Source organism: Acanthisitta chloris, unplaced genomic scaffold (assembly GCF_000695815.1).
Source record: "Acanthisitta chloris isolate BGI_N310 unplaced genomic scaffold, ASM69581v1 scaffold10752, whole genome shotgun sequence".
Taxonomy (NCBI): domain Eukaryota; kingdom Metazoa; phylum Chordata; class Aves; order Passeriformes; family Acanthisittidae; genus Acanthisitta; species Acanthisitta chloris.
In genome coordinates, this window is record NW_008661047.1 from 1 (window position 1) to 18,034 (window position 18,034).

The 18,034-nt window shown below is 37.0% G+C and overlaps 1 protein-coding gene across 1 annotated transcript in view; it reads right to left on the bottom strand.

Annotated features, from left to right (window-relative positions):
• Positions 1-32: 32 nt before the first annotated feature.
• Positions 33-18,034, bottom strand: part of LOC103797841 (potassium voltage-gated channel subfamily H member 7-like) — a gene marked incomplete at both ends in the record, with an annotated part of 26,773 nt that continues 8,771 nt past the window's right edge. The window contains 3 exons of the mRNA XM_009070076.1: positions 33-77; positions 4,373-4,587; positions 11,277-11,701. Of these exons, the coding sequence (XP_009068324.1) occupies positions 33-77; positions 4,373-4,587; positions 11,277-11,701 (685 nt within the window). The remainder of the gene's footprint in view (positions 78-4,372; positions 4,588-11,276; positions 11,702-18,034) is intronic.

Below are 18,034 nucleotides of genomic sequence, written 5' to 3' on the forward strand. Positions count from 1 at the left end.
CAATCCCCTCATCCAAATCGTCAACAACTTACTTTTGCCCTTTGGCACTCTGCAATTTCAGGCCAGGAGTCCCCTTTCTGAATTCATAAAAAATGTTAAGGAACAGATATAAAATTTTTGCCCTACTGCTTTCTTTACTAAAAGTCTACTTTGTGCCTCTAGGAAGACTTTTCCCTTTCTAGCAATCAATGTCAGGACCCCAACTGAACCTGTCAGTGCAGAGGAGTGCAGAAATTGGACTGTGCCCCTGAAATGACTGTCAAAAAAAAAAAGAAAAAGAATAATGGAAAAAGAAAGTTGAGACTCTTTTAGAAGAGAGCCAGCCTAGCACCTCTGGAAGTTATAATGTGAAACATTAGCCCCCCACCTCCTGAAGGGAGGGATTAAAGTGGGATGAATTATTTCAGCAGAAGTTGGGCTTTCCCGATTTTTAGTAAAGTGGAATGGAAATGTAAATTTAATTTAGTGACAAATATCTACATTGGAATGTGACAATGCCAATTTAACAACAAGGGCTATCTGGCAGCTTCTACTGGGCTATTTCTCTAAGTCATTGTTCTACAGAAATAGGCATCCAGAAGATGTTCTGCTACTCTGCATTACACAGGGAGTTTTACCAGTGAAGACCCAGGTGAAAAACCAGGCAAAGCAGCCCAAGCAAAGCAATCAGGGAATCTACTTATTCAGGACCATCACTTGTGCAGCAATTTTCATGTCCACATAATGTCCAGAACACTTCTGTTAAGTAGTAAGATAGTATTGGAAGGGTCTTTGCAGCAGAATTTATAACATAGCTATTTTTCATGAGATTAATATTTTCGGTGTTATTTAAAAGGCAAGATGCTGTGGATTTTATGTATTTCTTTATTAAATTCTGTATTGAAATCTTATTTTCTCCACCTGCATTTCAAAGCTCATAGTTTTCAAAGTACAAACCACTGTCCCATGATGTTTTCTGATCCTTCTGAAATTATTTTCTAAACTTTATTCTGTCTGCTCCTAATTTGTTCCACTAAAATCTGACTACTAAAGTATCTCACTCCTCTTTAAACACTTCCTCTAAACACAGTGTCCATGACTCTTTCATTTATTTGTATTCATTATTCTTTCCTTACCCTTTGAATTTTGCTATGTGCCATCCCTTTGTTTTTCACTGTCTTCATATCTTGTTACCTCTCTGGCTTGTGGACATGAAAGAAGTAATACAGCTGTTATCTCTGGAAAGAACTTGTTGCATCCTGTGATACCGATACTTGGTTTGATGGAGAATCCAGCGTGCCATGATCTAACTGGGAGGCTCACTGACACATTAGTGTGGTGCCTACTAGAGTCCTTGTCTTTATATTTTGAGGTGCACAGTGAAGAGCCACAATAGTGGAAATGTCAGGTTGTAACAGCAGAACCAAATTTCTCAGCAAGACTGAGGCAAGGGAGAAAAATAATAGCAGTACAAAGGGAGAAATGGATGGATGGATGGATGGATGGATGGATGGATGGATGGATGGATGGATGGATGTTTGATTGGTGCAATATGTGTCTGGAAGCAGCCTTCCATGTCATCAAGTCCTGCAATCCCAGAAAAATACATCATGTTATCTATGCCTATAATACATTTTTCAGGCTCTTTCTAACAACATTTAGGTTTTCTGCCCTAACTTCTTTTATTAGAAGACTGTTTCAGAACGTCACTACTCTGATTAAGAGTGACCTTTAAATTTATCATGGCCATTTTATACTAATTTGCTCTTTTACTGATATTGTCCCATAGATTAAATACGTCATATTGCTCTCTCTGCATTTTTCATGTTTCACAGATTTACTTTTCAGTACTGTGCCAGCATGAGCATATCCTAACCATCTCGTATAATGTTTCCACCACAGCCTATTCTCATCACTGTGCTCAAACCTTCCAAAACCACTTTTGCACTATTGTGCATGTACAAAAGGGAACTATGGCCTATGAAAAATTTTACAAGGAAATTTATAGGCAGACATGCTGTGGAACCTTCAAAGTGCTGATTCTAATGAAACATATTGAAATCACTGGGATCAGAAACACAAAGAGGACTAATACTAGCCACTTTAATCTTCCAAACATCTATTTCTAATCTAATTCATGAATAACTAGTTAACTAGATCTTTGATCATTGTAATATTGTACACCTACATTTATTTGTACCTCCTAGGAGTTTCTCCCTGTACCTAATTCTAGAGTTTAGGATGCTGCAGCAACTAAACATAGGTTTAGCAGGTCCAAGCCATTTCCACTGAACTTTTCATAATATCTAAATTATTTGGAGAATGAACATAGATTTTTTTTCAAATGTGTCGTGTGAGTTCCCCTCGGTGTCACCAGTACATACTCTAGCACTAATTAGCCTGTCTGAATTAAATCAAAATAATAAAAAAAAATAAAAAATAATAAAAAAGGTCTAGCTTGCCTCATGCTTAGATAACTTACAAAAATTAGTATTTTTTATGTAACTTGACTTTTTGCCATATTATCTGTGAAAAGATTTCTATGTATAACTACTATGAATATTTAAAACATATCAAAATGGATCCGGAAGAGATTAAATCTTTTACAACTGACCATAGAAAAAAGGACAATGGTTGCAGATTCAAGTCAGCTATCAAAGACAAAATATATGAAAGATAAAAATCCAATTACTTTTTAGGCACTAACTGATCTCAAAATAGAACTGATAGAACTTTTATCTCTGTTTCTCTAGGAGAGTGTACAATACATTCCTTTTTGTATCTGTCAAAGGGAGTAGGAACATGGACCATATCTGGCATTGTACCAGATCCAGTCTGGTCTATAGAATGCAGGTCAGCAGTTAGGGACATGGTTACTGGGGGAATTGTCAGTGTTGGGTTAATGGTTGGACTTGATGATAAAGGCCTTTTCCAACTTAAAAAAGGCTACGATTCTAAGTTGAAAGCTACTTTTGGCACGATCTTCCTTATGGAGTATCTATTTGCATTCTAATACAAAGCACTTCTATTTCAGTCTGTGAGCGGATGGGCATTTAAGAGCCAACCCTCTGCTTACTAACACTATAAAAGTTATTTGGGACACTATTATATCTGAATATTTTTTTCAGAATATTGCACATTGGTAGCCTGTCCTAGTCAATCTCCATATGAGACTACAACACAAATGTAATAATGATAAAATGATAATGACAAGTTGTCCTACGTTACAATGTAGGGTGTAACCAATGGTATGTGTTCTATTATCCTCTCCACAAGCTGTTAAAGCAGGTGGGTCAGTGCTCTTTATCTCCTACTCATCCCTGATGGCTCCCTCAGGTGCCCATCTCTGTTTAATGGGCTGTCAGGGACCCATGCATGACCCATAGAATTACATCGTCCCATTGTGAGATGCTTCATCCCAAGGAGGGAGCCAAGCATTCCCACATGAGAGGGGAGCTAAGCATTCCCACATGGATATAAGCTGTATTCCCAGAGGACAAGAGCTACCACTGGGCCTTCAGGTGAAGACCAGATCTACAGTACAGGACTGCTCCAACAGAACCATCACTCCATGAGGACTGCAGCCGCCATTTAATCGGACTACTACCAACACCCTGATTGACAAGGTGTCAGGTTGCTTTCTGACTCTGTCAGTGGTTTCTTTTTGTACTGTTGCATTTATTTTTTTGGTTTCCCTATTAAATTTTATTTCTGACTTGGAGTCTCTCACTGGTTTGCTTTCAAACCAGCACACAAGTTCTGTTGTCTTCAGAGGGCACTGCATCTGTCTTAGAGTGAAGAAATGCACTATCTTGAATTGTTTACAGTTTTGTTCCAATTATATGCCTCATTCAGAAGTATGGCAGAATAAATCATACATCCAGTCCAAAAGTATCTGCTTTTCACTTTGACAGCCTTTTTGTTGCACAGATATGGAAAAGATACCCAAAAGAAAGAGCGTTATGAAAAGCCAAAGAACTGGAACAGAAATTACAAGATGTAATTATGAAATTTATACCAGTGGCACAATCACCTACCATTTGTTATCATGTTGTGCCTTACGTTAAAAAAATCAATTCATAAAGCTGAGAAAAATTTAGAAGACTGAAACTAACATTTATGAATGACAGTGATCACTGAAATTAATAGACTTCTTTGGGGCACTTGGTGCATACTACATTTTTTCATTGAAAAGTAGAGCTGAAGAGTTTTGTTTGTTAGCAGTATCATCTAGTGTTGAAAAATACCTCATGCAACTGAATTGAAGATTCAAAGCCATCAAATTATCTCGGAGATAGAAAAATCATTCATGAAAAGGTAACAGTCTACTGAATACACTGATAATGAGCTCCACAAAACTGAAAATGAACTACAATAATGGATATTACCTTACCTGGGTAACCTTCTCTGTTACGTTGTGCGTTCGGTCTTTCACCTTAGGTGCAATAATTGCTTTTTCCGAAGAAGGAGGAGATGAAGATTTTTTTTCACTTTTGATATCTGAAAAGTTCAGTGTGAGTTGAGGAATTTTGTTGATTGTACTGTATTTGTTGAGATTTGAATCCGATGTGGATCCCAACAGACTTGACTTGATATGATTAAAAGGCCCTGAAAAATCAGAACACATATTCAGTATCTGATAAATGAAGATAAAAATTTGTCATTAATGTTTGAGTGGGGTATATTAAAGGGTAGTTAAGAAGTGTTTTTTTCTGTATACTACTTGTTAATAGTAAAAATTATCAACATTTAAGAAATAACTATTGCTAATGTCTATCAAATCTAGTACTGGTTATAAATAGGACATTTCCTTTACATATAGCCCTCAATACTTTTTTTGAAGTCAATGGATTGAAATGTACATAATGCATCTATCCTTGTTTTCATGTTAGTGGGAATGCTGGCGTGCTCTTATTATAATTCTGGTTGAATATAAAAACTCTATTTTCATTTGGTTATAAGAATGGAAATAGGACACATTATTATAGAAGAGTGCAAAATCCATATATTGCTCATGTTCACATGTCTTAGTTCAAAGAAACCAGAAAATTTAGTAAACTCACAAAATGTGTTTCTTCAATTGTCATTGCTAACAAAATATTGAAAACTACACAAGAATGTGTATGATGATTCAAGAACAGTCAATGGGATAGGATTAGGCCTATGGGGTAAATTACAAAGTGAGCAGCAGATGTGATGTGAGATAAACAAAATTTTGTGGGTGAGTGCTCTAACCATTAACCTACAAAACAGTCCTCAGAGCAATGAACCTAGTATATTCTTTGTGGAACAACTTCATTGAAAAAAAGGAAGAAAGCACTACCTTTCTCCCACAAGGAATGCTAAAAAAGCCTGCTATTGAGAATACTACCAAGGAATTGTGATATTGTACTTGAATGCCTTTTGGCTTAGGTGGGACCTGAATCAATATTTCACATCATCTACATGAGTCTATTAAAAAGTAGTGTTCTAAAGATATTAGGGCACACAGTCTCCTCATAAATAGCGAGGTGACTATTCTGGCTGATGTGTGCTGCGTACACTTGTTCAGACTGTAGTTTTCCAGATCTACTTTCCTATTAGTTGTAGCAATTAGTAGTTTCAGAATATTGAGTAGGTTTAGACATAAGCAGGGTATCAAGTTGGAGCCATTTATTATATGAACAAGATTCTTGATAACTTAGGATTTCAAAGGTAAGATGAAACTGAAATAGTTTAGGCAAATACATGACTAGATAGTAGCTAAGATTTTGTTTTATTAGTAACTTTATAGGTGCTTAAATTGCATTGAACTTTTGCTTTCTGGCATTTACATCTTTGATTTCTTCTATTCTAAAGGGAATTACTCTCTCCTTTGCTATCTATGACTCATGCCCTAGAGTATGATATTAGACTTCAGTTCATTGCACATGGGAGTAAAACCTTGATTTTTTTCCCCTCCTTCTTTCGCTTTAGAAAGTGGTGAAAGTTAAAACGCACCTCACTGATAATGGTAATTACCAAACGGAAAGACAGTATTAGCTGAAGTGCAGCCCAGGCTGACAGCAATTGAGTTGATACTTGACAGCTAGTGGACCATTGCTATACTCTCATAGAAAGAAGCAGAAAAAGAGGGCCATAACAAATCACAATCACAATTGAGACTAATTGGCACCCTGATTGACAGTTTCAACAATGTGGCCAAGAACTGAATAAGCAGGGAGAATGACATGCTTCCGCCTAGCCTACAAAGGAGAATCATTCAGGTTAAGCTTGAGCTCCTCATTCTCATGGTAGAATTCCATTGTCCCTGCTTATACAATGCATTGAGAAATGATTTCACTCTCCTGAGCTGCCAATCCATCATCTTTCACCAGCAGTAAATACATTTATAAAAGTTATTGTAAAGTACAGAGACTGCATATTTTTCCCCCAAGATTTCACCGACATACACATGAAGCAAATGCAATGATTTTGTTGTCCACAAATCACTTTATAGAATCTAGGTCATGCACTGCATGCAGTTTAGAGAGATTTTACCAGGTACACACACTTTTTGCATCATGCATGAAGTCACAAACCAGTTTTCTGACATAGCTACAAATATGGCAATTAAACTGAATATTTTAGGAAGTGTTCTCTAGAAATGGAGGAAGCCGCTTATGAATTATGTTCAAATTGCTTCTAAAAGATGTAGCTCAGTGCTGGTGAAAAAAACCAGTTTTGTAACAGCACTGAATATAATTTAAACATGAAATTGGCAATGAAGTTCATGCATGCACATTTTAATGCTACAGGAAGCTTGAAACCATACCCCCTGCCATCCAGGAGCGTGAAACTAGTTTTAAAGAGACAAAAGAGGAATAAGTGAAGATACTTCCACAAGGGTCCTGATTACCAATTATTTAATTTCTGAGATAGTTAACAGAAAACTAAGCACCTTATAACAGTAGATTGTTTGCTAATGTCCCCATAGGATTATACATCCTTTCACAGGTAAAACTCCTGGTAGTAGTAGTTTTGCCTGCTTAAGGACAATAGCACTGAATTAAGTAACTATGATATATCTCCCTCCCTTCCTTTTTTTGAATTAACAGATAATTAAGTCAAAGGGCCCTTTAACCATGCCTTCACTTTTTCCAGTGATTAGTAGTTAGTGCTTTGAGGCTATAGTTAAGGGAATAACTACATGTTTAACAAATATAATTTAAGTAGTGCACCCTAGAGAGGTCAGCATGAGAATGTTGCATTTGAACATTTCATACAGCTGGCAAAGTAACATGCCAAAAAGTGGCTCATTGAAACACTGGAAGATACAGTCTAGATGTATACTTTACCTTTGACATAGCGACCATTGTCTGGTTTTCAGCATAACAAAAGAGAAGGAAAAGAGAAAAAAAACCCCAAACCCCAACTAAAATCTACATCAAAAATAGCAGAAAATATTGCTTCAAACTGTGTATGCTTTGAAATATTGTTGCACCTCCTTGATTATATTATATAGGCTTTTAGTCAAGATAAAGTCACTTTGACAATTGAGAGATCATCTGTAAGTGTTTGGAGTAGATCAGCAGGTAGTAGGACTGGCTTTTAGCAGTAACATGATAAAATTGTTTTTCCACAAGTCTGGCAGTGGGTTGGAGGTCAAAGGTGCCAACCCAAGAAGAGGTAGTTAGTCACAGGTAATTAGGTAAAACTGAGGCACCCACAGCAGTGGTGCAGTTGTGTCTGGCTGCATGGGGTGTGGGGCTGCACAGGCGGCGCAGCACAGACCCCCAGGTCCCATGCCTGCCTGGACTCACGGGAGGAAAAGGTTTTACCATGGCAGCAGGCTGAGCAGTGTGCTTCTCAGTAGTGCTGGAGAAAGATGAACCTTTATTCAGCTCTTAGGTGCCTTTATGCTAGGAAACAGTGACAAAGCTTTCTGTCTTCCCAAGCCCACCTAGCCCTGAATCCTCTCATCCTTTTCAGGGAGAATATTACCACTGCTGTTGCTATTATTACTTTAAAGAAGCCACACAGGTGGATAGGAAGATGCCGCCCCTATTCATGGGATTACAGCATGGCCCACAGCTTGCCCTCCCCTTGTGTCATGCCCTTGCCCAGCTGTGGCTCGGAGGGCATGTGAGATGGGGCTAGCAGGACTTGCTCCTGACGCTACTGGTCACTGTGACCAGGTTAGCTGCTCTCAAAGGTGCTTTGGCTTAAATGGATATTCACCTGCCTCGTCCCAGGCTGACAGGACACTCCTGAGGCTGAGGTGGCTGTGCCCTGGCTGCCCTGCAGCAGCCCTGTTCCTGCAGGGAGCAACGTTGGAGGTGACACTGGGCCTCGTCTGAGGTGGCGTATCACACCTGTGTCCTCTCTGGCTTCTCCTCAGCTTCCCGAGGACGCGCCAAGCTGGGCCTACAGGCCCAGTGCTGTGGATGAGTGTTTAGCTCCGCTCCACGCGATGCCTTCCCGTGCCAGGCATCTGTAGCAGTACTGCAGAGCAGGCTGAGCGAGGCTCCAAGTCTGCAGCTGTTTCATAAGGCTGCAGGGACCTTACTGAGGTCACTTTCTGAAGACAGCAAAATTTCCAGACGTTCCCTATGAACCTGTGTCTGCCTGCAAATCTGGATCGGTGGCATTTTAGGTGAGACAGGCTTGAGTGCAGTTTGGGTGGTAAGTGGAAGACAGTTCCCTGCCCTGTTGCATTTGCTGTCACATAAGCCAATTCAGAGTGGAACTCAATGAAATACACTCAAAGGAATTAAAAATCCTAAACTGTCATTTTTACTGTAATACTTTGTGACCCACAATGACCACAGCTATGATAATTTTAAAGTGATATTTCAGGCATGAAATAATTTATATTCTCAATTACATTACTTTTGAAAAAAAAATTTACTGTGGGTAAATTGCTATAGCTAGTATTAAGCCAAATAATGTTATTCTATTCTGTCAGAATTCTGTTATGCTTTTTCAATTAATATTACTTGAACTGGAAAAGATAGGAAAAAATTAATTTCGAATTTCACTTTCAGATAGAGTAGTAGTTTTCAAATGATTGGGAAAATTCAAAAATTATTAGGATCAATAAACAACAAAAATGGAATGGGAAATATATTAAACCCTATGCTTCCTTGGGTAACAGTTTAGCCCTTTGGGACTGTAGTTTACTTTTACTTGTTGTACTTAGAGCTTTACATTCTCCAGCATAGTATCTACAGCTTCTGCTCAGAATCTGTGAGCCCAGAGATGATGATTTAGGCTGAAGTCTAGTTGGCTAACTTGCATTGATAATTTTATAGCAATAATAGGGTTTTATGGCTCACTGTTGAGTAAGGCAAGCAGGACTTGCTGGCTAAATTTAAACACTTTTCAGCATAAGGTCCCCAATTCTAATACACTTGGAAGCAGATGGCATCAAGGATGGTTACTAATTCTAATGCAATTCTGAGACCCATCCACTGTTCTGCTGCATTTTCTAGAATGTGTATGTATGACCTAAAATTAGGGTCAGATTCTCTGCTGTTTTGTAGCTTAAGCAAAGTGAAAAAGTAGTGATAGTGTTTTATATATTTACACTGTAAATGATCATGTCATTTGAGAGGTCATAGGAATTCAATTGGATTATTAATTCCTCATGGTAAAATTTATTTTTCTTAGTATTTAGCATTTGAAAAATATTATTCAGTAAAATGGAGAAATTTTTGCTCATTCAAGCAGCAAGTATTAAATTACGTGGTGATTTCTGCAAGAGATTTCTACCATTGTAATCAAAGACACTATTCAAACTGATTTTTACACATTTTTGTCATATAATTCTATGAAGAACAACCAGTTGGGAAGTGCTTTAATAATAATAAGTTCTGAAAATAGAAATTGACAAAACAGGTATATTTTAATGTGTTTTATTTGAATGGAAAGTTTGAATATATGGGGAAGTTGAAAAGAAGATGAAGCTTATGGAATGGTCTAAAGCACATACTAAAGTTCAGCCTAGGAGATTTTTGCCTCCACATTCTGATTTTGAAATGTTGGCTTGAATGTGAACATGTGGTATACAAAATTATATGCTTTAGGATGGATTTAATTGAATTTTCATGTTCATTCAAAGTGAAAAAAATCATTGTTCAAAAGAAACAGAAATGAGAAAATAAGTACTTACATATTATATTTAATACAGGAAGAGTAACTGGAAGGAGTAATTACTTATGCTATTCTAGGAGTTAATCTGGGTGTCAGGGGAACATTCAGACATATTTTAGGAGATGTACAGAAGCAAAGGGATCTTGATGTGGACCTTCCAAAAGGGAGGAGAACTTAGAGGAATTTTACACTTGCAGTCAATGAACAGGACAAAACCAAGCCATCACTGAAAATGAAAATTCACTTTCCTGCTAATTTATGAATCTGTACACAGTATGTCATGACATATGTTTTTTAAATCTTAAAACCTTCCTTATACACTCCTTGTCACGTGGCTTGAATAAAAGGGTGTGTCATTCAACTGGTTAGACCATCAGTAGCTGCAAAACCACTGTGTATGTGGCACTTTTCTTCAAAAGCCATTTTCAAAGGGACCTCTCAATTCACAGGGATTTCAAGCCTCTGTTTGCTAAGCTGTTTCCCAAGATTCTCAAACTCTCTGTCTCTGAGAAGAAATCATGAATTACACTCCATGACTTTAGGAGAGACAGTAGATAGAGAAGGCAGGAAACATCTTTGTAAATGTTTCTAGTTGCAAGAATATACTAGCACAAGGAGAAAATTGCACATAAGAATTTTACAATAAGCATTTCACCATTTCACTAAGTATTTCACTAATCATTACACAAAGCATTTCAATGGAATTGCTGAGGATATTTTCTTCAGTGTGAGAGAAAAAGTTGTTGGATCAGAGAATATAAAATGTACACATTTCAGATTTAAGAAAAATAAATCGATCGGTCTCTGAAGCAGGATTTCATACCGTCAAAGACAATCTAATATATGTAAGTATGCGACAGAACAGTGCATGCAATAGTAAATTCATCACATGATCTTTTTCTCCCCAAATACTAATATTAGCTTTAGGAATGTTGGGCCCAAATATGCTTGATCCCAATAGAGAAGAGCAACCCCATGATTCCATTAGTCTCCTTAGAAATGGAAACAATATTTAGTATAAATAAACCTGGCATATTTGGGCCCTTAATATTTTTAGTATGTCTTTGAATGTATAGAGATTATTGTATTTAGTTTTGTTTACAAAGTGATGATTATTGCTATGAAAAATTGAAGTAATTCCTTTGTTAATACATCAGACAATAATAATTGACTTTCTACCATACCTTCACTTGTGTGACGGTCCCTAAAAATATTCTTGGCATGGACGTTAAAGCCTTCTATGTCATGTACTGAAGATGCTCTCCGTATACTACAAATGCTTTCCTTTGATCTGGAGTGGGTTAGTGGATTGCTTGTCTGTATCATGTCAGGGTAAAGCCTGTCCCATTGCTGTTTAGGTGATGAATGGTCAAGAGGTCCTGATATATTAACCAAAGGTGAACATTTACTGGGTTGAATCAGTGCTTTTGTATCATCCACTTCTGAAGGACTACAGCTTTCTTTTGTAGGTGATTTAAAGTGCTTCATTGCCACTGAGTCATCGCTGTGCTTAGATGAATCTATTACCACTGCATCAGGGTCTTCCTGTGGTAAGGACTGCTTTCTGTACGTTAAAAGTCTCAATCCAGGTAACCGGAACCCAAAAAGTCTGCCTACACGTAAATACATACAAAAGAAGAAAATATTACATGTTAGTGTCTTCTCATGAAAATCTGCTTTTTTTTTTTTTCCACACACAATGTATAATAATAGCTATTAACAATTGACCCATTCCTAATAAATTACTATGCTTAGTAATGGAATATGTAAATATGACAATACAACTCTAAGTTTGTTATAGTTGTGGTGCTAAAGAATTTTGTAATTCAGACAGAACCGAGTCTTTGAGCTTAGTATAGGGATAGCAGCATTGATTCTACAGCCTGTTTTAAAAGACATAAGGTTATCTGTTCTGATGGTCCTTTCTAAATTAAAAATCTATGTATCTATAAAAGACTGGTAGAACATGTCGAACTACTTTGCTTGGTAGCTGTTATCCTGAAATAGATATTTGTAGATTCTATTATTAGTGGAACTCCATGTGCTTAAAATTGTACAGCTGATTTATGGATTTATTGGCTACAAATTACAGAGGAAGATACCAGTGCTAATCATTTAGGAAAGAAAAATACGTATGTATCAGTTTTGCCACAATCCTTTCCAATAATTACATTTTATGACTAGACGAAACACTTAATTTTAATGAGTTTACAATGAAAAGGAGCACAGAGAAAGAAAAAAAGAGCAATGCAGCTCTCAAGCCTCAGTTGCATCTATACAGTGCAATTATGATTTATGTTTGCATGAGTTGGGATGAGTTGGGCTCAGTATGTTGAATGTCAGGGCAGGCTATTCTGAGTATGTGGAAAACTAACAACTCTGTGTAATAGTAAGAAATGTCACTGCCTGAGGAAGAGTAAAATATGGTGCATATAAAGAAATTACAAGGGACAAACTGTAAAATCTACAGACTACCTCTATAAAAACCAAACCCAGATAACAAATATTGTAAGATTTTCTGTAAAACAACTCAGAGATGGAGGGGAGTTCAGATGTACAGAAAACATCTTAACCATTTTAGAAAAAGCAATGGTAAAAAAGTTTAACAAAATTATCAAAACAATTGAAATTATCAGATGTCATTGCATAAATGGTCTGACTTGTTTAATGGCTTCTTGTCAGTCATCACTTTGCTACATGAGTGTTTTCAACAGTGAATCAATGCTTTGAATGATTTTTTGGAGGACATCTCAAGATAGCATGTTATTCTCTCTTACTGGAATAAGAAATTCTGTTTGGGATAAGAATTCATTTTTTTTTCAGTCAGTTTAAATTGTCAGCCTTTTTAACTCAACATTTTATTAATATTTAACACTGAAATTTATCAACCCATACTGAAATGTTTTGAAACAGTCTTTCTTTGGTGCCTAAGCCGAACAGTAAATGTACAACAATTGATGCACAGATTAATCGCTTGATGCTTTGAAATGAATGTCCTGTGTATTTAGTATTCAATTTATTTTGCATTCTAAATGAATGAAGGTGAGAGTGCCCTGCTCTTAACAGAAAACCTGTTGAACTGCTAAACTTGCTATATTAGATGACACCACAGGTCTATCTAGGACACTGTTGGACCTCTGATGTTTTCCAAGAGTGGATACATGAACAAGCAAATTGTGAACCACTACATTGTGTTATTTCTCTCCACAGATTTACTCAGTTTCTGGCTATCTGTATTTCAGAAACTTTCTGAGCTAGAGATTGTATTCAAACCAAAACCGGAATGTTTGGTGTGCCTTTCTTCCATGAATTTGTCTCAGCGCTTTTAAAACATGGTCGTACTTTGATCTGCAGCGGATCCTATAGGAAACAATTCCATAATTTTAGCCTATGTTTGTGAAAAAGCACTTCCCCTTATTCGTTATAAACTTGTTGCCTTAGGGAGGGTGCTGGTTCCTATGAAAAATACCGAATAATTACCCCCTTTGTATAGTCTCAATAATGTTTACAGCTTTTCATGGATCTTCTGCATTTCTCTTTGTATACCTCTTTTGCAAGCTGAAGAATGCCAGTATAACTGTATTGTATCCTTTTCACTCTTCTCAGTTACTTTTCATTTCTAATGTAATAATTTTTGACAATGGCTCGAGCTACTTCCAGAGCCAGGGATCAGTCAGTGACACAATGGCTTTTTGTTTTGATCTTAGTTCCTCCTTATAATTGCCAATATTTCATTGCCTTTTTGAGTTATTTTCCTAGCTGTGCTAATTTAAGAGATTTTCAAAGCAGCTGACATATTTCTTTTTTGATTGGTAATACATAATTTAGTCTCTATTATTATGTCTGTAAAACGTTTCATTTGCTGTTTTACCACTCGGCCACTCAGTATCCTAGCATGCATCTGTGAATCTCACCTAATAGTCAGAATAATTTTGTGACATATGCAAACATTCTCACCTCATTGTTTGCACCTTTTTTATCCAAGTAATGGAAAATGTAAAATAAAATAAAGAACCTGTGAGACTCTACTCCTGACACCTCAGTGTTTAGAAATCTGTCGATTTATTTCCACCTTTCCCCCCCGCTTCAAAATACAATGCCATGTAACAATCTTCCTTTATTTCCGTAACAAATTTAGGGAAAGCTTGTTGAATTGCAAATATTTATCACTGAATCTACTAATCTACTAATCTAATGCATATACACACACAACAGTACAATAGACAGAAACCTGTGTTACATAAACCAGAGCAATGCATGTTTCAAACTGCAGCTAGAGGTGCCAATTTTCAGTCTACACAGTGATATTCATCAGAGTGCACCTTGGGAGCATGTATTTCTTCTAACTTACTAAGTATACTTGAACAAACTCCCTACAGTTGAAATTAATGAAGTACATAAAAAATTATTTCATTACTTTTAAATGCATGTAGAATTGAGTTGCAAAGCAGCTTATAAATCAATTTTGAAAGCTTATTATGTCCAAAGAGTAACTAATAGTAGAATTATTTTTTTAAAAATAAATTACATTGAAATTCTTAAAAATACCATTCATAAATGTTTCTGGCATTAGACACTGTTAAAGGCATTTTGTTGGCACACTATTTTAGTCATATTCATGGTGGTGCAGATGGTCTTTTCTGCCTCACCACGTTAATATGACCATGTTATACTGCATTACTGATTTAGCTGTCTAACTGCAGTTCAGCTGGAAAGAATACTCAGTGAGAATTTTGCTTCTTACTAGGACTTTTGGGAATGAAATAGAAAAATGAGTAGCTCTTTGCGATTCTTCTATAAACTGTAATAAATAGTCTCACAGTTAAAACCCTATTTCCAACTTTTTAATTTGAATATTCTAAAGAGAAGGAATATTGTTATTCTTCTTCAGTGCATAGGTAATGAACTACATGGTGTGTTGGACATTCATCTCTCTCCTGCAGCTAAAGTTACCAGGAGGCCCATTCAGAATTTGTGTAGTTTACATTACTGAGCTGAACAAGGAAGTGTAACAATATAATTTGTCATGAAGCAAAATTTATGGCCCCAGGCCCACTGTCCCAGTATAGACTAAAAGTGTCACTGGAAACTTTCCTGGCATACTGCATATGGGGTGAAGTCTTTTGTTTGAAAAACGCAACAACCCCTGCGTTGTGTAATTATGATGTCAGAGCAGATTTGTCTTGGCTTACAATAGTAAAGTATGTTTGAGAGGCAACTAGCTATTTACTATAAATATAAATATAATGTTACATTAAAATCCTTATGTTTTATTGAAGACTGGATTGCCAAGTTCTTCCTAGTGTTGATTCAGAGATTTGTATGATTGTGGCTTGCTAAGAGCAATTGAGCAAAGCAGTTGAGCCTGAGTCACAATTTCAGACTTACATTCCACCTCCTCCTTTCAAACCTTGCTTCACCAAATAAGCAATTTGCAAAGGAGTTAATCTGTTGGTTGCATTTATTCTCTGTGCCATCTCAGCTAACTGTTAGAGTTTCTGAATAGTAGGACTCAGTCCAAAAATACAATATAGATTTGAAAGGACTCTTCTAAACCATTTGCAGATGGAGTTATCTTCAAAGTCCCCAATTCAAATTGACCTTTCTTGCCTTCTGAAAGCTTTTTTTAATTCTGTCTCATATTTTGGGAGATCAAATGCAAGGATACTTAGAATTCATGGAAATAAAACATTTTGATTCATAGCTTTGTGAACAAATTGTAGGGAAAAAACTTAACTTGATAATAAAAAATAATAGTCTTGTTTTTTTCTGTAAGTATTTAAATGGGAAATGTTAACATTAATGGAAAATTGCAATTTTTAAACACTAAATACCCTCATATAGAATTTTGCAGCAGGAAAAAAAAAAAGGAAGAATGAAAATTGGTTTCAAAAAGGCCTAATCAAAAGCTATGATCATGGTTGAAATTTTCCTGCTCCATCAATAAAAAATGGTGTATTCCAGCAAAAAACATATCTGCACAAGGATATTTTTGGTAGCAGAATACACTTGCATGGCATGTAATTCCTGTATCTATTCTGTGCACACATTCTATTACAAGAAAGGGAAATTATATTTGACCTGAATATTGCCTTGATACAGTGAAGATATTCCTCAAACTTCTAGTGATGAAAATGTATACTTACATACAAGATAGAGTGGCAAAATCAGAGAAATGGCTGCAACTGGGAGTTTTACTTTTCACTACATTTTCTTTAGTACTCTCTGGATTACTGATAGATGCTATGTGCTATCCCAAAGTCTGTTTAGCCTCTGTCAATGCACATGGGATTCCTGCAATCTTATCCCAAGTACTGCAGAAGGGTAGCCCTAAAAGATAGCAGCTGGGAAGTCATGATGTCTCCTCAAAGAATTGCTCAGCTCATTTTTGTAGCATCTCTAGTAGAATTCTTATTTTCATGCTGATGCAGAGAAGCAGTTATCCAGAAGCAAAGATTTGAAAGCAAAGGGAAAAGAAGCAGTAGCTGGTCTCAGGCTCCCTAGCTCGGAGCTAGATTTAGTCTGTTTCTCTCAACCTTGTCTAGATTTAGACTTTCCAAAATCAAATCAAAGGAGCTCAAATGTACAAAGAATTTGCACAAGGTAAATTAAGTGAGGTGCAGAAACAGTCAGAACTGTTTTCTTGTGTGATGTACCACTTGCTCTAGGCTGATAGCTAAACCAACTAAGCTGCTCATGTTCCAGTGCAACATGTTAATTGTGGTAGACTTACTTTTTCAATATATAAGATTTCAGGCTGGGGGAGGAGTGTCTTGAGAGCTGTTCAGCAGAAAGTGACTTGGGGCTGCTGGTTGACAGTGCCTCAATATGTGTCAACAGTGTTCACAGGTGGTCAATGGCATATTGGAATGAAGAACAGTGTAGCCAGCAGCACTAGGGAAGTGATCACCCACCCCCCTGTACTCGGCATTGGTGAGGCCACACCTCAAGTACTGTGTTCAGTTTTGGGCCCCTCACTTAAAAAAAGACATAGAGGTGCTGGACTGTGTCCAGTGAAGGGCTACAAGACTCATAAAATGTCTAGAAAACATGTCATGTGAGGAATGATTGAGGGAATTGGGTTTGTCTAGTCTTGACAAGAGGTGGCTCAGGGGTGACCTCATCACTCTCTACAGCTGCTTGAGAGGAGGTAGGGGCTAAGGTGGGAGCAGCTCTCTTCTGTCACGCCTGCAGTGAGAGGACTAGAGGAAATGGCCTTAAGCTGTGACAGGGGAGATTCAGATTAGATACTAGAAAATAATATTTCATTGTTAAGGTGGTCAGGTACTGGAATAGTCTGCCCAGGGAGGTGGTGGAGTCACCATCCCTAGGGGTGTTTAAGAGGCATCTGGACCTGGTGCTGGGAGATACGGTTTAGTCATTTAAGGGTTACAGTGGTAGTGCTAGGTAGATGGTTGGATTTGATGGTCTTAAAGATCACGTCCAACCTTGGTGATTCGATGATGCTATGATTCTATGAAAAAAAAAGGCAACATACATATCCACAAAGATCAACCTATTCTAAACAGAGATTTCCTTGATAAGGGCAGCTAAGATAGGTCAGTTATGACAGACTATCCTCCAGAGCACGGGCTAATTGAACAATATCTTTGTTCTGAAACTTCCCCAAACAATGAGCTAAATTACTTTCACAAAAGTAGCACAAGTCAGCTCTTTGCTGAAATATTTTCTCATAATTGAATGTCTACTGTCATGGAATTTCAGGATCTAGGTTATCAGAAATACAGACGCAGACAATTATTGACTTGCCACTCAGAGGTTGAGAAGTACCATCTAACAACTCATGCAACAGAGTGAAGAAAACAATTGCTTGTGAGAAATGGAATCCCTAAATGCTGACAGTCTAAAATAGCACCAAATACATGAATGTACTCTATGCAAACACTGAGGCATGTGATGATTTCTTTTTTTCTGCCTGGGT